General features: G+C 46.0%; 1 protein-coding gene across 6 annotated transcripts in view; it reads left to right on the top strand.

Moving 5' to 3' along the window:
• Positions 1-25823, top strand: part of CENPT (centromere protein T) — a 1770416-nt gene that overhangs the window by 312597 nt on the left and 1431996 nt on the right. For all 6 annotated transcript variants that reach the window (XM_069655330.1, XM_069655348.1, XM_069655339.1 and 3 more), the window contains exon 6: positions 1482-1615. In XM_069655330.1, the coding sequence (XP_069511431.1) occupies positions 1482-1615 (134 nt within the window). The remainder of the gene's footprint in view (positions 1-1481; positions 1616-25823) is intronic.

Below are 25823 nucleotides of genomic sequence, written 5' to 3'. Positions count from 1 at the left end.
CACTGACTGGTCCACCCCTAGGAACTGGATCCAAAAGCGATGGCAGTGTCCTGGCCACCTGGATGACAGATCCCTGGGGACTAGTGGGTGAGACACCTGGTTTCTCACACTGTGCAGTGGGGAAACCAGAGTGACAAAAAGGCTGCCCTTCTGGGCAAAGATATTCAGAAGGAAATAAGCAATTTTCACAGAAGAATATTAAAGAGCACCAATGTAAATCCTGATTTCTCTAGAGAGTTGTTGAAAGTTTTAAAGCTGCTAACTGTTGAATACTCTGAAGGTGTTGTGAACCTCTTGTCAGTTGACCCTAACCCCAAGAGCACTTGTTGTGAAATGCTTTTCGGGCAGGGGAGTATTCTGAGGCAATAGGCCTGGCATGGGGGGTAAACCAGGTGGAAGTCAAAGAAGTGCTATAAAGTGGTCCTCAGAGAGACAATTTATGGCCATGTGTTACTGAAGAAAAGAGCTGTGTAAAGCTGTTACCAAGAAGTTGTGTTTCTTTAGAACTTATCAGTTGTGACAAATCATCCTGACCAAGACAATTATTTTTGCTATTGATGAACTGCAAAATTTTCCTTTTTCTAGGGAGGAAAAATAGTACAAGGAAGAGGAAGAGTTTTCTATATAATTTGTTAAATTATTGGAGTATTGGAACTTTCTGTTGACCAATTGAAGTTGCAATGAACTGTGTTGGAACTTTGTTGCAAACCAAGATTCCCTTATTTTCTTTTCTTGAACTGTGAAGCAGAATTCTGCCTAAAATCTGGGGAAGTGGAATTCACCCAGGTTCTAAGAAGAGACGTGTTACAATACGAACTGAATTCCGAATGTTTTGAACTGCCATGCATTTCCTCATGTATTTATTGTATGTATAAGTGTGAGGTACAGATGTCCTTTGTTGAGTGTTTCCTGTAGTTTATTTTAGGCAGGGAAATCCTTGCCAGGGTAGGTATAGTGAGGCGTTTATCCAACCTTCTAATTTAATAAAATGGCATTTGTTGAGAAACCTTCACAAAGTTTTCCGCCTTACATTTCTGACCCCTCACACTGTGCTTCCATTTTCTGGAGGCTGTATAGACAATGGTTTATCATGGAGCATTTCCAAAATATTGGTAATAGGAAGGGCCCTAAGTAGTATAAGTGCGGAGCAATAGATAGGTGTCTCTCTTCCTTTCTATTACCAAATTTATTTGGGGTTATACTTCTGTTGGGTGCAGTGTACACTATGCTGAGAATATTTGAAGACCGTCTGTTCAGGTCTCAATTATTTCCTAAACTATAATAAATTGGCCTTTTTCTGCCACTCCTTCAAGATTACGGGTGTTTCTCCCTTGCCCTTCATTTTGATGGTAATCATGGGAGTGTCTACGCCTACGAAGGACCCCTATGGATGGGAAAGGGTGCATCTAGCTTCTTTTTGGGTGTGTTCCAAAAATTGTTTTACAATACAAAATTGCTCTAAAATGTTTTTATTTTTTTAGAAGTAAAGAAGAGAGTCTATCTGACATGTCTGAGTCCAGCGCTGAGAACACGATCAATCATCGGAGGAAGAAGAAACCATTGAGCATTGCTCAGTTTCAGAAAGGCATGGATGCAAAGCAGGAACGGTACCGAGGTGAGACCCTTCGTAAATGCTCGTGCATACCTGCTAGGGGTGCCCCCATCAGCGGCTCTAATTTTATTAATGGACCTGTGGGAGGTTCCCATTTTTATGTTTTACGTCATGGGGAACCGCTATTATTTGTGATGAAAAACATAAAGGAGATCTTGGGGGGGAAAAAGGTAAGCAGCCCATCATTTTGCAGGTCAAGGTTGCACTTTGCCTCGCTCTACCACAAACTGGAATATTTGGAACAGAGCCAGTTGACCATCGAAAATGGGACTTCTTGGTCCCAGGGTCACTCTTGGCTCTTCTACTGAGGGTAACCCCGAGTTGCATCATTTACTTAACACTAGTGCCCTTTTGAACCAAATCTGACCACTCTTGGTACTGAGCTATACTCAGTCTGCCTGTACTTTTCTCACAAGGAATACCTAGGTATTCTGGTGGCCTAGGAGGCAGCTTGCTGTAAGGTGTGTGATTATAACTTGACAGTCATGTGACATTAAAGTAATGATTAATTTTTATTGCATAGCAAAAGCTGTTCTAATATACATAACATTAGCATAAAACGTAATAATTTAAAGCACAATCATTACTAAAACAATATATTATACAAACCTGCCGACCCCCACGTCCGACCGACGTTCTCTGCCACAATTTCTACAGATCACATATTTCTAAGCAGTAATTTAGTCCTGTTTCGTTCCAGGCATGCTGGAGGTAGAGCGGCTGTTAACATCACACATTCGGGTTATCCAGTGATAAGATTGAAAATGTATCTCAGGGGGACGATATTTACTCACATTTGCACCCTAATGAAAATCAAGCACTTTACCCATATATTCAAAGACTGGATAAACAATTGTAAATAACAGCAGTCATTCAATATGTTGGGAAAGGCATTTTAGGATTTGCATCGCCTCATTGGTGACATTTTCCTGGCAGTGTTTTCCATTGAACCAAAGTTTGGAGATACACTGAATTCCACAGCAGTCATACATGTTTTTATATTATTTTACCAAAGTAGAGAAATAATCTCACTCCTTTCTATCCATAGGTAAAGAAATTAAAAGAATGAGCCACAGTCTTTTATCGAATCCAATCTGCGACACAGTATCCCACTTTGCTATTAAATCGCTCAAGGGGAGGCTTTGCAGACCAAGCTAAATATATAACTTCCTAGCCTCCTTTTTTTAAGCTTGAGTTCACATATGCCTCACCCTGCCCATGTAATATTCATGTTCTAGATATTAACTGTGGAAAGTTTGTCTAGATTCCTTAAAAACTCCCCCCTTTTTGAGGTCCAAAATCTCTCCCTCACTTTTATCATGCAATCCATGCTAATACAGACAGAGAACTCAATACGTGATTCAAATCATTGCTAGTTTACCTTACCTATGTTGAACATCTTGCATCTAAATTGACTTTTCCCTGTTTTTCTTGCACCTCGGTCTTACTTGGCCTATTGGTTTTGGGTATTGACCATACATCATGATCTCATTCTGTTCATGTCTGTGCTGCCTCTCAACCATATACCCTAATGTCAGTTACAGCCAGTTCTGTTTTCCAAATTTGCAAGGAAAGGCCTGGGAACACACACTCTAAGCTTTTGTGAAGCTTTTTTTTGTTTAAAAAAATCAATTTCTGTGAGAAATGTAGCATTCAATACAAGCCTTCTTTTACTGTGGGCTTATCAGTAAGAACCTTTTATTATGTGACAGGTATTTTTAAACACATTTTCCTCATCTTTCTCTTCTGTTCTGTGCCAAGATGAGACTTTTTGACAAATGTGTCTCCTGCGGAGGAAAGAAATCTAAAAGATATGTCCATACCTCCTTGTGCATTGCCTGTCTGTTAGCCACTCTGAAGAGTGTCATATTTGTCAAAAAATAACTTATCGGAGGCTTAAGGACAGAGAGGGCATAGAACATAGCAGCAGGAGCGAGCCAGAGCCTAGGCTGAGTGGCAAGAGTGTACAATCCCTTCCAAAAAGGCTATACTGACCAGCTGTAAGGAATAGGGGTCTCTGAGAAGTCCTCTTCTCACACTGCCCATGGACATTTAGAGGCTTTTTGACATTGAGACCACCACAAGCACTGCTTAACATCGAGGGACAGGATTTCTAAAGATCTGCTGGTGTCTTGCTCAAAGTCAGCAAGTACGATGTTAACTTTCACTCCAACACAGGCATTACCATCTTTGATGGCGAGACAAATGATGTCGTCCCATTCACCATCAAATGCCTCAAATGCACGTGCCTCAACATCGTCTGCTTCTATTTCGAAGCATACTGTCTTGATATTGAAGCACCCACAAAGCCTCCAACGTGTCCAAAAAGGCTATAATTAAAGTGTCTTCTCAAACCTCTTTATATGATATGATGATATGATAGTTTATTTATATAGCACCTATACACAATGTGTTTCAAAGCACTTCAAGGCAAGGGAGGGAACAAGGGAAAATACAATGACATTCTTAAAGGCCATGAATAGTAAGGATGTGAAATTAACTATCGTGCTCGGCCTGACGACATTTCAGATATTGCAAGAGCTAAGACTTAGATAAGGAAGGGAGGAGGAGAGTGGGGAGGAAATGGAAACAGACAGGCGACTATCGTACTTGGCCTGATGACATTCCCGATGGAGCCGGAGAAAAACAAAAGGTGAAGGAGAGGGGTGCAGAAAGGGAGGGGAGTAACAAAAACAAGCGACGATCATACTAGGCCCGACGACATTTCAGATAATGCTGGAGGGGTGTGTGGGGAGGAAATAAACAGTAATGGGAGGGTGGAGGAAACAGACAAGGTTGCTATCATATTAGGTCCAAGGACAATTCTGATAGAGTAAGTTAATGGAAGAAAGTAAGGGGAGGAGATGGGAAAAGGGAGAAAGGAAAGGAGGAGAGACCAGAGAGTAAGCAGTCAAAAAGCGTGGAGAGCGAATAAATTGCAGAAGTCAGTAGTAACACATAATGTTGCAAGCCAGGATACAAGATGAAGATGGGAACAGCATGATTCAGGGCCACCATGAGTACAAGATGCAAAGTAAGTGCAGCATGAGAATTGAGAAAGAGTGACACACCATGAATGAATGAACTTCTAATCTGCCCCTACGGATAAGGAGAGCAGACACATGGATTCAAATGGAAGAAAAACAGTGCTCCACCTCAGCTACAACCATCAGAGCAGCAAGCTCTCTCACCCTACTCTGAAGATGCCAACAGTCTTTGGGAGATTGCTGCCCGGGTAGTATAGCTCCGTGGCAACGCTCTCATCTTCGAAGCAAGACGACGCAGAGCAACACAGGTTCGAATACCAGGTCCGCGTTTAGAAACCTCTTCGGTATAACACCTGTTATAAATACCCAATTCAGTTGTGAGGATGCCTCTGTTCTACTTGGCAAACAAATTCCAAGTTGTCATGGAGATACTAATAGAAGGTTTCACTTTGTTAACCAAGTCATAAGTGTAGCAAAAGACATTGTAGAAATGACTATTGACCTATATTGCCACAATATCACCATGGGGCGCTCCTTTTAAGCATGCCTGAGGGGTCTGAAAGGGGATCCACTACAGAAGAGTTTCCCCTTCACTGGTTCCTCTCTGTTTGGACCTCGGGCTAATGCAGAGGATAGTAGACTAAAGTGTGAAGCTGAGACCTTCAAATTGGTAGGCCTGAACGTGAATAACTTCCACCGATCTTGCCACGGATATCAGCACCAGTCTTCTCCACAACCATTCAAATCTCAGCCAAGACCCCAGTAACAGCAGAGATGTCACAACAGGCGTAGTGATCTCCAGCAAATGGCTGAAACACCAGCCAAACCTACACCTCCTCGAAAGCAATGAATCCTTGGACATTCCTACTGAGAGCACGCGTAAGGGAGGAAGAATTACAAATCATTGGGACGCATAGCAAAAGATTACAAAAGACAGTTGAGTGGTTGAAATTGTACAGAACGGACACGTCATAAAATGTTCAAAGCCCCCTCGCTCCATCTACCTAGAAAAGGCACAACACCTCAACGGCATCGGCTGGTGCAGGAATCCCAGGGCCTTTTGCTAAAGGGCGTGAACGAGAAAGTGTTAATAAAAGGGATTTATTCCTGTTGCTTCCTAGAAAAGAAGGATTCACAACAGGTGAGATCCATCATAGTACTCGGGGTCACAAACAAGTTCACCAGGAAATAGAAATTCAAAACGATGGCTGAACACCAGATTTACCCGCATCTACAGAGAGATGCTGCAACAGTATTCTCACGATGCATGTCAGTGGTGGTATTCCACCTGAGAAGAGCCCATATAGCTGCTTTCTATCTATGGCTGGATGCCTAATAAATGTGACAGGGCCATGAGTAGGCCCCTGTCAAGAGGGCTCGGAGACTTCTCTTGACCTGGGGGATAGGTGGCCCCAGGGCAATGCAAGATCCAGAACATTCCCAGAGGCAGTTTGAGGGAGTTGGGAGAGGCCCCCATTTCTGGCTCTAGAATTATGCATATGCATTGGTACCCCTTTCTCTTAGTGCCTACCAGCCTCTGTCCTGCTCAAATCTATCTGATCTTTCAGCTAGTTCCTGGAAGGCAGCACCATCCAGCGAAATACAGCAATCACTACAAGTACCACAAGACATCTGGGTCTGGTCTGACCGAGCCCAGAACAGTAGGATAGAAGTGGTTGATCTGGTACATGTGGACTATCCTCCTCCATTCAGCTAGATGTGAGACCGAAAAACTACCACGCTGCCGCCAAGCTGACTCAGGGGAGCAGTGGAATATCAGCAGCAAGGGACGATACAGTACTTGGCGAGACGAGAAAACACTCCACAAAGATTTCTTTAATAATGACTTACAGAGTACAGTAAGGAACAAGAGGGAAAAACATGCCAGAGACTGCATGGAAGATTGAGCAGAAATGGAGACTAAAAAGGGGTGGGGCCAAAGGCCCTAATGAAGACTTCAAGGGGACATTCCAGCCCAGAAGGGTAGGCGATGGCAGAGGAATTGGGAATAAATATTTGTATTTTTTTATATTTCAATGAATTTCTATAGAGCTTGACGCCTAAGCGCTGTACAGATTATCCACGGTACAATTCATATGATTAGATGATCGGAAAACCAGCAGATCGAGAGTTTAAGAGATAAGGTTTTAAATAGGACTTAAAAAGAGGAAAAGAAGAGATTGATCGCAAAGTAAAAGGATGTGCATTCCAGGTCTTGGAGGCAAGAAGGACAATTGAGCAGAATCACGATGGGGCTCATGAAGCACGAGTAGTGAACAAAAAGAGCAATTCAGAACAAAGCGAACGAGTAGGAGAGTAAAAAGAAACTAAAGAAGAAAGATGAGGAGGAGCAAGACCATATAGAGATTTGAAGACAATGCCAAGGAATTGAAAGAGTAAACAATTTTCAATTGCGGGTAAGTGCAAAGAGTGCAGAGTAGAAGTAATTGAATCCTGATGAGCAAAGCTTGCAGAGAACTGGAACAGAAGAGTGATAGATGGAGCAAATAGGAGCAAGATAAGAAACGGGGAGATAAAAAAGAAGAGGGGAACACTATAACAAGTCAGAAAAAAACAAAGAAGAGATAAGAAGCTTAGCAGCAGGAGTAAGAAACCAACGAGGTTTCTGAATATTCAAGAGTTGGTAACGACACAAACGAGAAATAGAGGAGATATGAGTGGAGAAAGATAAAGAAGAATCAAAAATAACACCAAGATTGCAAGCTGAGGGAGAGATAATAAGAGAGGAAGGCAGGGAGGGATAAACAGAACCTCAGCTTTTCAAGTGGTTAAGATGTAGACAGTGAGCAGACATCCAAGATTGGATGGCTAAAAGACAAGAAGATAAAGATGAGTGAATAGTATCAGTAAAGGAAAATTAGAAAAAGATTTGAGTCATCAACATAGAGGTGTTAAGAAAAACCAAAAGAAGAAATAATGGAGCCAGGAGAAGTACATAGATGAGAAGAGGACCCAAGACCGAGCCTTGGGGAACACTGTTTAAGAGATGAAAGGTTGGAGAAGTGATCAGCCCCGGAAACCGAGAAAGTGCGCCCTGAAAAATCAGAGTGAAAGCAATTAATAGCTGAATCATGAAAACCCAAGTCAGCAAGAGTACAGAGAACTGCGTGATCAATAGTATCAAAAGCAGCCGAGAGATCAGGAAGAGACGACAGTTTAGAGTGATGAGAGGCAAGAAGAGAATTAGAAAGAGAAAGAAGAGCAGTTTCCGTAGAATGATGGGGACGAAAATCAGACTAAAAAGGAGGAAGAGGAGAATGGAGATTAATGAAAGAGGAAACTTGGGAGTAGACCATGCGCTCTAGAAGCTTAGAAAGAAAAGGAAGAAGAGATATCAGGCGGAAAATGGAAGGAAGTGAAGAATCAAGAGTAGGTTTTTTCAAGCTATGCAGAATATAAGCATGCTTAAAAAACGAATGAACTATCGAGGAAGTCAGTGACGTATTGAACAGGGCAGTTGGATATTGCAGAACTCAGCAGAAAACTGGAAGAATTAAAGAAAAAGGGAGATGATCAGTTGAAAATGAACTAGGAGGAGCCCTTGCAAGGGGAGTGGAAATATCATTGTACTGAAAAGTTTTGAGATAAAATAATTAGCAAAGTCTGATGCAGAAAGATAAGATTCAGATTTTGAAAAAGATGTTGAGGATGAGGCAAAGAGTGAGTGGAAATATTGTTGCTAAGCAGAAAGAAGAGAATCATAAGTAGATTGTAGAGAAGATAAGGAGGATAGATCAGTAGCCTTCCCAGAATTGCGCCAGCGCTGCTCTGCCTGACTGAAAAAAATGCAGATGGACCGAAGAGAGGATGAAATCCAATGTTGGGATGAGATGGCTAAATGCAACAGAAGGATATAAAAGGTCAAGAGAGTCCGTCAAAGTCTTTTTTATTTTTTATTTATTGAGCATTTGTTAGGCGCCTATAAAATAAAATAATGTTTCCAGATGCCACAAGACAAAGTGGGGAGGGAACAAGGGGAGTAAATAATAATGCCAAAAGAGACAGTAAATATACAATCCTGGTCCTACTAGGCCTTGTGACATTCGGACGTGCAAGTGCAATGAAGAGAAGTGCAGGAGTTATGGGAGGGAGGGACATAGGGAGAGGAGGAGGGAGCAGGCATGGGAAAGTACTCGTGAAGCCTGGGAGTGAAGTGCTGAGGGGTGCAAGGGGAGGAGGCTGCTGGCGAGCGCAAGGGCAGAGGAATCCTAAGGCTGGGATGCACAGCTGCCAGGTAGGGGCTCCACAAGGGCAGCGCTGGCGTTGACTGAGTAGGGGCCTGGCAACCTGTGAGATTCATGTAGGTCCAGGCTGCCAGTCTGAGCGGCAGTGGGGTGATTAGCAGGGGAGGAAAAGAGGTAGAGAAAAGCAGAGTTTTGAGAAGTTTCCGGAACTTAAGGAGGTCTGGCACAAGTCTGAGAGGGGAAGGGAGTCTGTTACAAAGGGAGGCGCCAGCCGAGGAGAGAGACGTGCCCCCCGCTTTCTTCTTGGAGAAGCGTTTGACAAGCAGAGAATTGGAGTTAGGGTGGTGGAGAGCTCTAACAGGGAAGTATTTAGGGTGAGAAAGTTTGATCTAGCATGGTCCCAGGCCCCAGAAAGCCTTGTGGATGATGCAGAGGGTTTTGAATTTAATTCTCGTGGCCACCGGGAGCCAGTGGAGAGATATTAGGACTGGAGAGATACGGTCCCTGGGCTTGAGGCCAAGGATAAGTCTTGCAGCTCTATTCTGAATTAACTGAAGGGGGGCATAGGGATGAAAGGGGAAGATTGAAGAAGTGGCTGTTGAAGAAGTTCAGCATAGAGAGGACCAGAGCTCTGGAAACATTGAGCTTCTGGGGAAAGGTGAGGATAGGGAGAATGCCTCTAAGGAGGTGAAGCTGGAAGTGGGCCTTCCTGGCAAGGTTCAAGATGTGAAGGGTGAAGGAGAAATAGAGCAGTCGAAGATGACCCTGAGGTTTTTGGCCTCACGGGATGTTGAAGGTAAAGGGATTTGAAGGTAGAGGGCCCAAGGAAGGCGCCCAGAGAGAAGTAGGGAAACAGGGCGCAGGTGTCTTAATAAGATGGATCTCCATCTTACTGGCATAAAGACAGAGGTAGTTAGCCGCCCACACCATGCCTGGATAACGGTCAGGCTTTCGGGGCTGAGAGAGGAGGAAGAGGAGGTAGTAGAGAAAAGTTTGAAGGAAAGCTATATGTCATCAGCATAACACTGGAACTGAGGAGAGGAGGAGGAAATCGGGTGAGCAAGAGGGGCGAGATAGATATTGAAGAGCCATGGCAATAGGATAGAGCTCTGAGGGATGCCACAGGTGGAGAGCGAAGTGGTCTAGAAAAGACCCAGCTGCAACTGGGAGGGGAAGTTAGTGAGGAAAGAGGTCAGCCAATCCAGTACTCGGTCCATTATGCCGAGGGTATCACAGAGCCGTTTTATGAGGATAGAATGGTTGACTGTGTCAAAGGCAGAGGAGAGATCGAGGAGAATGAGAACAGCAGGAGAGTTAGTGTCAAGATCTGTCTTTGCGGGTGTTCAGGAGAGCAGTTTCCGTGCCTCTGGATGCCCGGAATCCAGATAGATGGTCATGGAGGTAACCAACGAGTTCAGTATGAAGTATCAATTGGGGGAGGACCAACTTCACCAGGAGTTTAACCAGGCAGGGGGTGGTAGAGAGAGCGCAACAGTTAGCCGGGATGGAAGGGTCTGCAGACGGCTTTTATAGGAGAGGGTGCACAAGGGAGTGCTTGAGGGGTAGAGGGAAAGAGCCATTGGCGAAGGAGTGGTTACAGAAGTTAGCAAGAGCCAGGGCGAGAGAGGAAATGTCCTTAATGGGTCTAGAAGAGCAGTGGAGCACCTGTTTGGAAGAGTCCTTCATGGAACAGACCCATTTAGAGACCTCATCAGGTGTTCTGGGCAGGAGGGAGGGGAGCCAAGGGAAGCGGGAGAGGGATTGGAGGTCGGGTTGGCAGAGAGTGAGGACAGGATGTTATGACTTTTAGATGTGAAATGGGAGGCCAAAGTGGTGCAGAGAGCGCCTGGGAATTCAGAAACCCTGTGTAAAGTCACTCTAATCTGCAACAGTGTTCTCCGATTACCCCCACTCCCTTACCACTTGCACTTTCCTGAATTTTACACCTATGACTAAAGGAGACACCCATGCCATGCAAAGAGCCTTAAAGCCTGTGCTGAACATTGTCAGCATTGCTCCGCGTTTCTGATGAAAAAAGTCATGCCCCTCCTAGCTGACTCCATCTCCACCATCTGCAAGGCTTCACTTGCCAGCAAGTTGTTTCATACTTTGCACACATTTGCCATGATAACATCTCTTCTCAAGAAACACTTGGGGGAACCCACAGTCTTCCATAACTAGTTTCCCATTGCCACTAGATCCGTCCTAGAAAAAAATACTGGAGAAAATCATGGCCTTCCCAGTTGATGGTTGAATATGAATCCTATAACCTCTCTGTGACAACAAGTCTAGTTTCAGATGACTAAAAAGCCCAGACACCAGTCATCTCTTCGTATGGGAAAAAAATCCTTGAAGCCCTTGATAAGAACTTGCATGTTGCTTTTATTCTTTTGGTTTTCTTTTCAGCGTTTGTACTGTGAATCACAACATCCTCATCAACAGGCTTAATAACACAGTCAGTGGTGTAGTTGCTCCTCTCAGCTGAATGACAAAAAACTTCCTTCAAGACTATTCCTGTCATGTCAAACTGGGAGACAACTGTTCCCCTTTCTTCCAATATCCTTGTGGGGTCTCCCAAGACTCCATAATCTCTCCCGTTGGCAAAGTTGATAATTTCTTCAGAGCTAACTTCCAGATCTGTGATTCCACATCTTTCTGAATACCTGACAAGGATCTCATTGGATTTTCCTCCTAAACATCAAGGGCTGGACAATTGGCGGTATCCTCTGCTTAACCCCAGAAGAACTGAAATCCTATATTTCTCCAGCATGGGGTATGGCATGGATTCACATGCTCATGAATATTCCCTGTTGTCAGGCTGGAAATCCTCAGTAAAGAAGAAAATCAGTTTCAGTTTCATTTCTGAACTGTCTTTCTCCTAACAACCAATCACTGGTCTCTGGGTCATACTGCCCGCAGCCAATGACTGCTCTCTACCTAAGCCCCTCCTCTGGCAGCCATCCTCAGATTTTTACCGCACGTTGAAGTGTTGGGAGTCCTTGTGCTATCGCTCTCGAGCTTTTACTGCGTTTTGCAATTTTTCTAAGAGTTTACTCTATTTTTTCCAGTCAATCGAGCCTCAAGCTCCATCGATCCATCAACCGACTAACGAGGACCTGTTTTTCTGAACTTTCTCACCCCTTAAGGGTGATTTTTTGTCGATTTCCCTTCTTGGAGGATTCCAGAAGATTCTTGAGGCCTACCCCACGTGGACATGGCTGAAGATAACAGAGACACAACGCCTCTGTTCAGGATCGGCCCTGGATGTGGAGTACGGAACATTTTCCTGGACGATGGGCACTCCCTGGGTCTCTACTGCCTACATTCCGACCAAACGCACGTGGAGGCGACCTGTACGTTCTGCAAGGATATGGTGCCTCGCACCATGAAGGACCATCGCAAGCGGCTCTCCGAGTGGCTCCAAACAAAGATCCGCGGGCAGCAAGCCTCACCCAGCAAGTCCAAATATGAGCGGTCTACTGAGACCTTTAAGGGCACTCTGGCGACGGGTGGCCAACATAAGGCAAAGCACTGCAAGCCTGCGGGCACTGGGAGCACCGTTGGGATGGGCTCCTTGGCAGCCAGGTTGGGAACAGCATCTCCGGCACCCTCGACCACGAGCCAACGCTTCGGGTCAGCGAAGAAGAGAAAGTCGGACCACCCGGGTAAGCTTCTGGAGAAGTACCAGCCGACTCCGACAGAGAAAACCAAGGGGGAGCGGGGTGCTGACCATCCCCCCACGGTGAAGGCCACAAGCGTGCCCAAAGTCGTGAAGGCCCAGGTTCACCAGACAAAGACCGCCCGGGATGGCGCGGTGGCATCCCTAGCGGGATGCGAGACTTTCCCTGCCTGCTCGGAGGGAATCTTCTTTCCTACCCATTGAGAAGATGCTGGTGAAGATGATGCCGATCATCTCCCCTAGACCGTCTCCGCTGGTCGAGCAGAAGAGGGGAGGGGGCCCGGGAGTCCTGCATGGCTCAGACATTTCCGAGGAGGAACTTTCTGAGCTGAAGGCTGTGATGGATGGGAAGTACGAGGAGGCCAGGTCCTAGGGGAAGGACCCTGGTGAAGCGGATGTGGAGATTGGGGAGGGCACCAAGGAGGAGCAGCAGGGCGATGAGGAGGCAGAGGACATTGTGCCAGTGCCATTGCCCTCGTTGCAGCCAACGCAACAACCTCCGCATCAATCGGCAGACGTGTCGGCGGACATCCTACAGGCACTGCACACCTTGTGTTCAGAGATCCGGACAAGGATGCCTCTGTCGCCGGCGTGAGATCCTGCGGCGCCAAGGCCGTCGGGAGAACCCCCTGTCAAGAGAAGGATGGTACACCCTCCACCTCCTTGCCACCCTTCACCACCATCCCCTCCTACGAGGGACGATACGGAACCGGAGACGACTGGTACGGACGACGACGGAGTGGACCTCCCGTCGCCAGTGCCCAGGGCCTCGCCGCCCGACGAGATTGGCTCCTTCCACGCCATGATCACTAGAGCCTCAGAGATGTTTCAACTAGCCCCCAAGGAGAAAGAAGGCTATTGGACGACATTTGGGACGAAGGGCTATCCCTCATGAAGAACCCGTCCTCGGCCCTGGCGAAGAGGGAGAGATATACAGGGTGCCGGACTCTGCACCCAAGTGTCTCAGATCCCAACCGTCCCCGGACTCTGTGGTCTCGGCAGTGGCGAAGAAGTAGTCCTCCGGATCTTCGGCGTCAATGTCATCTCAACCCCCCGCCCCCGGACGGCGAGGGAAAGAAGCTAGACGCCATGAGGCGGCGGGTCATCTCGTCGGCTGCAACGACGATCAAGGCGGCCAATGCCTTAGCCATCGTGGCCCGTTATGACAGGGAGCTGTGGTTCAAGATTGCTCCCCTCCTGGACTTCTGTCCCAACGACAAGAGGGCGGAAGCACTGGAGATCCTACAAGAAAGTGAGGTGGCATCGGACCATGCTATAACCGTGGCCACGGACATCGCCGACACAGGCTTCCGTCAGATGGGCAACAGCGTTTGCCTTCGTCAGCGGGGTTGTTTGAAGGCCACTAGCGTCTGCCAGGATGTGCAGTCGAGGGTGTTGGACATGCCCTTAGACGTGGACAACTTATTCGGCAAGACAGTGGACGAGACGCTCCAGCAACGACAGCCACCCTTTCGGGCCTCCGGAGAGAAGGTCCAGGGATACTCCAAAGGTTTTGGTGGCGGCTCATCGGCCTACCGTCAACCGTCCTGTTCTTCGACTCAGGAGGCCTACAGGGGCTGCAGCAAGTCTGGAGGAGAAGGCCATTGTCGCCAAGATCCCCAAGCTGGCAGGCCCACGGCGAAGCAGGATTTTACCGGATGCAACGTCAGGCCCCCACCCTTGCACCCTGGTGGGAGGCTGGCTGGCGTACTGACCGTTGGGTGCTAGTGCCCGTGCCTTCCATCGGTGGCCAGGAAGGAAAACCACATCCCTCAAGTTCTGCTGGAGGTACGGGCCATGCTGAAGAAGGGCATAATAGAACTCGTCCCGAAAAGGCTCAGGGGCTTCCGAGTGTACTCCCGGTACTTCCTCGTCAGAAAGAAGAAAAGAAGACAGGCGGTTGGAGACCCATATTAGACCTCCACTGCCTCAAGAAGTACATCAGGTCCCAGAAGTTTCTGATGGTCACCCTTCAGCACGTGCTGGGACAACTGGAAGAAGGGGATTTCCTATCGTCGCTGGACCCGGAGGATGCCTATTTCCACATTCCCATCCACAAGGGACACTGTAAGTTTCTGCGCTTCGTGGTCCAAGGGCAGCATTACCAATTAATTCCAAAGCGAAGTCGAGGGAGACCGCCGTCGAGCACACGCCGGGCACCGTCTGGCTACTCACGGAACTGGGGTTTTTGATAAACTTTGCGAAGTCTTGCTTGGTGCCATCACAGGACGCGCTGTCTCTGGTGTTCCGGCTCAACACAGTGTCGTGTCTAGCATCTCCGTCGGAGGAGAGAATAGCGGCCATTCTGGGCAAGGTTCAAAGGCTGTTGACCCTGTGGATCGCAAAGGTGAGGTCTATCAAGTCACTTCTCGGCCTGATGTCGTCGTGCATTTACCTTGTGCGGCTGTGCAGGCTGCGGATGCGACCACTACAGGAGTTCCTCGGCGCCCGTTGGATCCAGGTATCGGGAAGCTTCAAGGACAAGATCATCCTTGATGAGAGTTTCCGTCGAGCGATTCGGTGGTGGGGTGTCCGCGTGCATCTGTCGGCGGGTGTGGATTTCCAGACCCCCCCCTCACCAGGAGATGGTCACGACGGACGCATCCCTGGAGGGATGGGGTGCGCACACCAGTCGTCGCCAAGCAAGAGGCCTGTGGCTACCGGAGGAGAAGTTGTTGCACATCAACGTTCTGGAGCTACGGGCCGGGTTTCAGGCCCTCAAGTCCTTCCTTCGTCCCTCAAGAGCAAGGTGGTGCGGATTTTCACAGACAACACCACCACAAAGTTTTACATCTGGAAGCAGGGGGACCAGATCACCAGCGCTCTCCAGAGAGGCACAGTAACCTATGGCGTCGGGCCGTCGCCCAAGAGATGTTCCTCGTCCCGTTTCATCTGGCAGGAGTGAAGAACACCATGGCCGACTCTCTCAGCAGAGAACTGCGCTCGTGCCACGAGTGGGAGCTTCGGCGGGACCAAGTGGATCTTCTATTCCGACAATGGGGCAATCCCCAGATCGATCTGTTTGCGATGGCGACGAACACCAAGTGCCGGAGGTTCACCAGCAGGTTTCCACAGCCGGGGAGCATGAGGGATGCATTCTCCTTCCCCTGGGTCGGCCTGTTCCTCTATGCGTTTCCCCCGTTGCCGATGCTTCTGCGACTAATAAATCAACTCAGATGGTCCGGTTGCAGGATGATCCTCGTCCTACTGGCATGGTCGAGGCAGATATGGTACCCAGACCTTCTGGACATGTCCACATCCCCTCCAGTCAAGCTTCCGGCGGAGGCAGATCTTCTCGCCAGGGAAGGAGGTGCGATTCTGCACCACAAACCAGGGTCGCTAAACTTGCAGGCCTGGCTCCTGCAGTGCTAGAGTTTGGTTGATCTGATTTCACAGCGGACTGCAAGGAAGTGCTTGCCAAGGCCAGGGCTTCGTCTACACTGAAATGCTACGGCCATAAGTGAAAGAGGTTTGCTATCTGGTGCCGTGCACAGAAACTCGACCCTCTCCGGATTACGGCCCTGCAGGTACTGCCGTATTTACTGTCGCTGGTCAAGGCAGGGTTGTCCCATGCTTCCATCAAGGTTTATCTGGCGGCTATCTCCCGCTGCACCAGAACTCTGGGGCGGTCGTCGTTATGGTCACACCGCTTGGTCAAGGAATTCATAAAAGGACTTTTCTATTCGTTCCCGCCGGCCCCGGCATGGGAGCTCAATGTGGTGCCGACTAGGGTCCCTCGTTCAGGCCTATGCATTCGGCGCTGCTGAAGTTTCTATCGTGGAAGACAGAGTTTCTTGTGCCCATCACCTCTGCATGACGAGTGGGAGACATTCGGGCCCTATTTTGTAAACCACTGTACTTGACATTCCATGAGACGAGGGTGGTGCTGCAGACGCACCCCTCCTTCATGCCCAAGGTGCCGTCAGACTTCCATCTCAACGAGCCCTTGGTGTTACCTGTTTTCTTCCCGTCGCTTTTGTCGCCGGCTGAGAGGACTTTGCACTCGCTGGATGTGGCTAGAGCGCAGAAGTTCTACGTGGCCCGCACAGTGTTTTCGGAAGACATCACAGCTGTTTGTGAACTTTGGCCCTGTGAACCAAGGGAAGGCCCTCTCCAAGGCTTCCATTTCCAGGTGGCTCTCTGGCTGCATCACCCTTTGTCACTGGTTGGCAAACCGACCGTTGCCTGGCCATCCGAGAGCCCATTCGACCAGAGCGATCGCTGCAACTACGGCGTTCCTGTCTGGTGTGCCCCTGCTGGACATCTGCAGGGCTGCTACGTGGAGGTCGACGCACACCTTCACGAAATTCTACTGCATCGACCGGGATTCCAGGGAGGACTCCAGGGTCGGCCAGGCAGTGCTGTGCAACCTGTTCGCTTAAAGGTGAGCCTGGTGAGGAGGTAAGAGATGCTTAATGTTGAGCTGTTGAAATGCTTAATGTTGAGCCTTGCCACCTCCTGTGGTTGTGCATGTGTGTGCTGTTATGTATTCTTTATTCATGAGCATGTGAATCTATGCCAGACCCCATGCTGGAGAAGGAACAAGTTACTTACCTGTAACTGTTGTTCTCCAGCATGGATCTGGCATGGATTCACATGCAAACCCTCCCACCTACCCCTCTGCGGCTCTTCTCTTGGTCCTAATGCCACTTTACCTACTACCAATTCTGAAGATGACTGCCAAAGGATGGACTTAGGTAGAGGGCAGTCATTGGCTGGGGGCAGTATGACCCAGAGACCAGTGATTGGTTGTTAGGAGAAAAACAGTTCAGAAATTAAACTGAAACTGTTTGTTTTCTTTACCGAGGATTCCCAACCTGACGACGGGGCATATTCATGAGCATGTGAATCCATGCCAGACTCATGATGGAGAACAAAAGTTACAGGTAAGTAACTTGTTCCTTTGCTCTCACGCACCCCGATGACCTCTCTCCACCTTTCAGTTGGCCTTCTTTTTAGCCCCCTCACCTGCCATAACCCCAAACCTTTGCTGCTAAAAACCCAGGAGCACTGTTCAACTGAAACCTGCCGTTGACTCTGAAAATCAGACAGTGCACAAATAAATATCTATAGCTGCATATGACAAACATGCCCTGCCTCACAAAAACGTTGCCCATGCCTTTGGGCTTTCTAGGCTGAGCTTCTGCAACAGCGTGCCTTGGAATACCAAAGGAATCCATTTGACATATACAACTCTTCCGACAGAGCAGCCAGACATTTCTTCTCTTCTGTACCCTCAAATGGCTTCTAATTGAACACAGATGTGTCGCTAAATGTCTCGGCATCATATGCAAGAGACTGACCAACACAGACCAAGCTACCTTTCTTCCAGCATCAAAAGGCATCCCACTTCCAGGAATCCAGCATCAACCTGCTTGAACTTACTTTGCACTCTAAAGTTTTGCAGAAACAGGCATGGAGACCACTCACTCCATGAGTGGTCTGCTTCCTGCACGCTTCCGGAACGCTAATTGGGGTCCTCTGTGTTCCTTAACCACAATGATGCTGCCACCTCACTCCTCTAAGAAATCTAGACTGCCTTGACATTGTCACCTCCAGAACTATGGGTTAGTTCCCTCCTTCTGGACTCACTCCTACCACCTTTGACTATCACTGTTCTTAATGCTTGTTCCTCCCATGTTGTCATTCTGATGCACAGTGCTTCTTAAAACCCTTTGCTAACATCTGAATCCCTGATTGGAAAGTCAAATCTTGCTGTTTTAGTTTTTGCTAGGAAGTCACATCTTGCTGTTTTTGCTTTTTGCTAGAAAGTCAAAACTTGCTGCCCATTGCTAAATTCTCTGTATTTTGATTGTATACTGTTGCTTCACTGTAACTTGCCAGCCCAGTGACCTCCCCACTCTCTTTTGTCCCACACCTACCTGCCTGAGCCCCCCCACCCCAGCTTCTCCATCCTCTCATCGCTTCAACCCCCATGGCGCTTTCTGCTTCTCCTATCTTTTCCAACTGCTTCTCTATTGACTACCCTTCCCTTCCCACTAAGTCTGGCAGGAAGAAGTTTTATTTTATTTATTTTATTTGTATATGGTTTAAAGAAAAATACCTTTACAAAATTATACAAAAGGAAGTTAAAACAGTAAACGGAGCTATATTTTAACATACAATTTAAACCAGAATCTGGATACAAAAATAATCATTTGAATAGATTTCAAATAAAACCAAACAGTGAATTTACAACACATTACATACATACAATAAAGCAGTGCAGAGTACTGTGCTTATTTCTGCCGAGTGGAAACATAATATATAGCATCACTCCCCATCCATTAAGCTATAAAGCCTCGCTTAGTGGGAGGAGTTTAAACGAGGCAAAAAGAAAAGGCGGGCACCACCTGAATGTAATAGTTTACTTGTTCAATTATTGATTTGAGCCTTTAATTTAGTGGAGCTGCCGGACTGATTAAGGGTCCTGTGACACCTGGTCCCTATGTCGATACACCATGCAAGAAAAGTTGGATGAACTCATCCAACTAAGTCTGGCGCTCTCCGTAAGAGCTCTTGCGGAGCTTGTTTGTTAGTTTTGGTATATATTTGTGCACAACTAGATCCAAGTTTTTGTCCAACTGGGAATCTGTGTGTAAAACTGAAAGGTAGATGTCCAAAATGGAGTCAGAAAAATTTCAGAAACAATTCATGAGTCTCCAACTTATAAACCGCTAGGTATTTTCAAGCAAGAAGCAGACTTGTTTGGTTTTGCGTATGGTTATTTTAATGCCAATGCATTTCGGAGTGGGTTTCCTTCTTCAGGACGTTAACCACACTACTGAATTCAACTTATTCTTCGTAATTTCCTGTGGTGCCTAACACCATTCTAGAGTAGAAAACTGTACATTCAACGGTTCACCTGCAAGTGATCCATTTAGATATACTCTCATGTGTTCTCTCAGTCTGTGGTCGTTCCTGATGTTATGTGGTTCTACAGCGCGGAGACTGTTCAGCGAGTTTAAATGAGAGCACACTCTAATTTTAAAAACCGAACGACAGCCAATTGCAAAGAAATTTTGTCATCAAATAGCATACATTTCCATAGTAGATCAAGGTCTACATTTGAAGCATCTGGAACAAATCGTTCAAAATAATGTGCTCTATTTTGAGTCAAGGCAGAACAATCAATCAACAGGTGTCTCAGTGTCATCTATGTCACTGCAGTATCTACAAAGGATTTCTGGTGCCAAGGACTTAGCTCGTGCTAAAGTAATTTCTCCAGTTAAAAGCACATTAAAACGAAATCTCATAAATGAATTTCTCCAACCTCTCTGTGGGAAGGAGTTTAAATAAGGTTCAGGTGAGCCCATACATTTATAATGAGACACCACATGACCATACAATTTATATTGGGTTAATATTATGCATTGTGCTTGCCCAATCACAATTTTGGAGCAGTAACTTAACTCTTTTAGGGTTGAATAGCAAAGTACTCACCAATGCCCCCGCACAAATTAATAATTTTCTGCACATTTCCACAAATGTTTTCATAAATACTGATTTAGAGGTACCTTGTTTGAGCATACTGGATAAATCACAATACAAATTAATTTCATTATGGCTTAAAAGATTTCGGAATAATAACAGGCATTTCCATTCAACAATACTTTGTAACAATTGCAAACCAAATTCATAACGTAGGGCCAGTAGAGGAATGCATTTCGGAAGACAATGTCATTTTGCGTAAAGTATTCGCTTCCAATTAATTCAGATCTATCTTGCCATTTATAAAAGGAAATTCCATGCCGTATGAAATTTTAGGGATGGTTTTTAATTTATAGTATCTTAAAAACAGAAGGCAAGAAAAAACACCAAATTTGCGGTTTACTATGCGCATTTGAATAATACAAGCTTTAGTTTTCATCATATGATTTTGAACTAAAGTACCAATAGGAGTGTAAGAAGTACTTACAAAGAAGCCCAAATATATCATGCAGTGTTTAATTCCCAGCTTAGTCTTATCTATAAACCAGTTCTTATGGGGATGCTTTTGATTTTGGGTGAAACGCAAAACGTTTGACTTTAAAGCATTAACCACTAAGCCATTGAAAGTCATATAGGCTACAAAAGCTGTTAACAGATGTTGAAGCCCCAATGGAGTCCTGTCAAATAATAAATAGTCATAGGCAGGGATGTCCCTTCTCACCCACACTTTTCGCACTTACCATTGTCATGATGCCTACCCCCGGGCATCCGGATCGAGTCCATCAACCCCGGGAGCAGGCATCCAGATAATTATTAAAACCCCAACAGCCCCGGCTGGGGGCTGTTTGGGTTCAGTCCTGTCATAGAAATCATAGAAATCAGTAGAAATCAGTTGGCGCCAGGCTCATAGACTTTACTTACCTTATGCAGACCATGCTGCAAATGAGTCCAAACCAACATGAGGCCTGGATGGCCTGGATGGGACTATTTTATTACAGGGACCATTTTTCATTCGGGTGTAGTTCTTGGGAAATTCTTACCTGGGACTACTTTGCAGGCTATTTAAACCACGCCCAAACAGCAGCCCAGGCTTTGTGTTATTCTGCATCCAGCAGTGTAACGCTCACTGTGTCTGCAAGTCAGCATCCAGTCTTCTGCCACGCCCGCCTCGAAGTCCACGGGTGGCTAAATCCCTTTCTCCACTTGCAGGAGAATACTTCTACGAGTCCAGCAGACAAGATTAGGCGGGCCAGTCCAGACTCTCATCTCTGCACTACGCATCACGTTGGTGGAGACCGCAGCTGTCCGGGTCCGATCGACGCCTCTGTGGGAACCAGGTGAGCGTAACACCATTGAACCTATGGCGGAATTCATACATCAGAGCCACTCGCACAGAGGGCTTGGAATGACCGCCCCCCGCAGATCATATCGTTATATGCAGACGACACCCTGCTGTATGTCCGGGACCCAATAGAAAATGTACAACACATTATGTTAGACATACATGAGTTTTCAGAATACTCGGGATACAGAATCAATGTACTAAAATCTGAAATATTTCCCCTTACCAACGGTACGGGAGACCTAACTGAAATAGAAGGGTTCAGGCCCGCTTCTTCTAAGGTACGGTACCTGGGGGTCATGGTTGCCAAAGACAAACAATTGTTATATACGCATAATCATGGGGAATTGTTGTCAACCCTCTCGACCAAATTCCAGCTGTGGCGAACCTTCCACTATCCCTATATGGCAGAGTTGCGTTACTTAAGATGGTGGTCCTCCCCAAACTCCTTTATTACTTTAATAATATCCCAATCTGGCCCGGTAGGCCCTTTTTCTCAAAACTCAAATCACTCGCCTCCTCGTTTATATGGAACGGGAAGACAGGCAGGATGAGCTGGGATAAGATGGTTGAACCTTTTGCGCAGGGCGGCATTGCTGCACCAGACTTTGAACTATATTACTTATGTGCGCAGGCTCAATTTGCGAAACACTGGTTCGACCCTGGGGACACGGCCCCACACATACCAATTGAAAGGCACTCGGTCCGCCCCAACGACATTCGATCAGTCCTTCTTGTTCCTAGTTACGGAGACATCTGCTCATTTGATCCAGTATACACGACCACTCGTGCTTGGGCCAGAATCTATAAGAGAATAGGGCTGGAGACCCCGTACGACCTGGAAGTCCCCCTCTGGAACTTCTGTAGTATCTCCCCTACGTTTGATCAGGCCCTCCAGCAATCCTGGGATCCTGATAGGCTTTTCACATTGCGGGACATGTTCCCTGATGGCGAGTTCTGTAACCTCATGGATTTTATTGGAGCGGTGGGAGGGGGACAGCTTAAACGCCTTCAGTACTACCGAATGAGGGCTGCATTCTCGACAAGATGGCCAACATTTCCGCTAGAGCCCCAGGCACACGAATGCATCAGGGCAATGGTGTCTACAAACAGCTATGGCAAGGGGGTCTCCAGGCTGTATTCTTTAGGGCAAACCCACACCCCTTCACGTAATACAATGAGAGAGGTTTGGGAACGTGATGTGGGCACCCAGATAGACGATGTCCGTTCGGCCCGCTACTGTCAACTAACTCGATCTGTCTCTATGAATTCTGGGCTCCGACTAATTCAGTTTAAAGTCTTAAATCAACTTCATTATTCCCCTGCCAGGCTGGCTAAATTTGTTGACAATTGCACAGGTGTCAGCCCCAAGTGCGATGCCCCTGATGCGGGGCCCTATCATATGTATTGGGTGTGCCCATTCATTATGGTGTTTTGGGGAGAGGTCGCAGAGCTTCTTGAGAATATTACGTCGATTCCGGCGACTATGTCCCCTTTGAAATATTTACTGGGCGACATTGGCAAGGTGAAGGAAACCATGAGACGATTGTTTAATATTTCATGCATTGTTGCCAAGCGCTGTATTCTAAAATGCTGGAAGTCTTCTGCCGCCCCTACTAGGGCAACTTTCCTAAAAGACCTATGTATGGTGAATGACGATGAGGAACTCTTTGTGTTATCGGTCCCGTCATCCAGTCGCCCCAAGGACATCTGGACATTGCTGCGCCTCTACCTGTATCATATGGCCTCAGACTGATGTAACGCCTATACCTTCACCCTGATGTGTATTGTGTACTATTTTTGTATTGGCTGCTTTTTCACCCAATGCTCTGTTATCTTCGAATGATGTAAGAATTCTGTACTGCGTTGTGATACATATATATATCGTGATGTTGTAGTCCTGCTCTCTTAATAAAAACAAGTTTAAAAAAAAAAAAATAATAGTCTTCCGCGTAGGAGCACCAACACATCTTTTGACCTTCAAGGGAGGGTTGAACAAAAGAAGCTTTCTGCAAGTATGGACCTATATCAGAAGTGTACAAATTGTACAAAGTCGGTGCAAAGATGCAACCCTGCCTTAATCCATTAAACGTTTTTATTGGAGAAGAAAGAAGGCCTTCATTGTTTAGTCGAATTTGAATACTCGAGCCTTCATGTAGATGTATCAGTATAGCCAAAAGCTCTGGGGGCAGGCCTAGTAAAGCCAATTTACTCCAAAGTATTGCTCTCTCCACCAGATCAAAAGCTAATAAGTCCATGCTTGCTAAATATACAGGAGTAGCTCCCCTTTTCCAACCTATTTCTTGGAGGAGTGTTATAAGACGACCTCCCTCCAACGTGCCTAACCTTTTCCTAAACCCAAATTGGGCTGATGACAAAATCACGTTCTCTGATGACTTTTTTTCAATTTGCTGAAGGAGGCTTGCAAAGATTTTAGAATCCGAATCTAATAGTGCAATTGGCCGGTAGTTTAAAGGTAAAGCTCTATCTCCCTTTTTGTAAATGGGAACGATAAAATACAGATTCCATGATTGCGGAATAGATTTTGTGCAACCTATGTCTTGAAAAAGAAGGAATAGTACCTTAGACCAAGTGTTCGGATCACCTTTCAGCAAAGCTTTTGATAAACCATTTGGGCACGCCGCACTGGATGGGCTGGACAAGACGATTCTCTCCCATATCTCAGCAATAGAGAAGTTACACTTCCACTGAACATTTGAGAGAGAACTAGAAACACGAAAATCATGGCCTCTTCTTGCATGCAAGGTAGTAAAATGCCATGCCCAAACCTGTTCATTAATAGGGATAAGACCACAATCTACATTTAATACAGATGTTCTATTAACAAGGCACCAGAATTGTCGTGCAGAGTTGTGTGTCAGAGCAGTAAGCAATTCTTCATTGTCAGCTTGGTACTTCATTCGCTTGTGCCCTCTTAACCAATGTTTGTAAAGTTGTTTAAGATGTTTATTCCCCTCTCTCTTAGCTATATCCGAAATTTGTAATAATTTCAATTTTTTTAATCATCTACGGAGAAGGATTTTCACTAACCGAACTGTTATATCGTATTTGTGAACATGGGGCTTCATGACCTCTGTTTTACGTGGCTTCTTCGTGGATTTATCTATAAGAGTTTTAAGGTAATGACCAACCTGATCATGCGTAAACCTCGCTTGTTTTTCTTCATACGTTGTTGCTGCATGGTCATTGCGAAAGAGGACATTACATGCCTGAACATTTCCAGAATGCCATATGATCCTGTTCTTACCTTGGTTCAAAACCAGATCTTTGGACATAAGGACTGGATCAACAATTCCTCTATAAAAAAGCAGGTCCAGCTCAAGCATCCTATGATCATCGTTGCACATATACCAAAACTTTTCACTAGATTAAATATAGGCTCAGAAGCAAAGATTTAGTCGATTGCCGGGGACCTATCTCCGGATGACCAGGTTATATGTATTACTTCCTTCCGCAAATTCTGATTTAATGATCTCAAACCCCAAACTTTGAAAAACATATTCCACACCATTGAATCAGATTTTTTTTCTACCAGCCGAGATAGCTGGAAGGTGTTCACACAAGACCATTCCCCTACCATATTTAGAGGTACCACAAAAGGGCCTTCTGCGTCCTCAATCAAAAGCTTCATATTTGTATTTAGATCACCCAGAACAAAAAATTGAACACCAGGATATTTCGCTAAACAATTCTCCATAATTATTTCATTTTTACAATAAGAGCATAAAGATCACACCCTGGAGTCCAATATATGTTCCATATCAAAAAATAACTCATATACATTACCCTCAACAGAGCACTCAAGGCATATAGTGACTCTGTATAGGCTTCAATCAAATGTATACCACAGCTCAACCTAATGGCTGTAAGGAGGCCTCCAGGTGGACGACCTATTGGGCCCTTGGTGGCTAAGAGATGGAGACATTCAAATCCGTCGAATTGCGCTGCACTCGTCATCCAAGTTTCCCGTATACATAGGATATTTTTAGAATTTAACTTAGCATAAATCGAGGGGTGAAGTTAAATACAAGTTCCCTTGTGAATTCCAACATAATATTGATAAAATGTTTTCTGAAACTATAACTGCTGTTTTAGTGATTGGAGCTAAACTCAGTGCTAACCATCTCCAGCTCGTTCTCTGCTCTGGCAGGCTCGAAAGATCGTTTCCAATGACACCATCTTGTTGTTGCAAGCCATCACCAAATATGAACACATCAAAACCCCTTCTATTAAAGTGGTCCAATTCAGCAAGCACCTTTTGAAACACCAACTGGGAGTGGAAGACTATCCTCACATGATCGAGACAATAAGGGTGAATAAAATCCACCCTCTTAATATCCGCAGAGGCCAAATTTGCCAAGGATGTCATATCATTAAAAAGGGTTAAAGTTCTTTCCCTATTCATTGCAGGTTGCATGCCACAATCAAATAAAGGATTAAGAAGAATGCTTGGGAAATCCAAATGGCATGGTTTCCTCCAAACAACATTCTTCAATTCTGTTTCCATATAATTTTTAGGAGACCTTATGTCAGCCACCCCCAAAGT

This window comes from Ambystoma mexicanum, chromosome 1p (assembly GCF_040938575.1).
Source record: "Ambystoma mexicanum isolate Mex_15411 chromosome 1p, UKY_AmexF1_1, whole genome shotgun sequence".
NCBI lineage: Eukaryota > Metazoa > Chordata > Amphibia > Caudata > Ambystomatidae > Ambystoma > Ambystoma mexicanum.
This window is presented reverse-complemented; position numbering and strand designations above follow the sequence as displayed.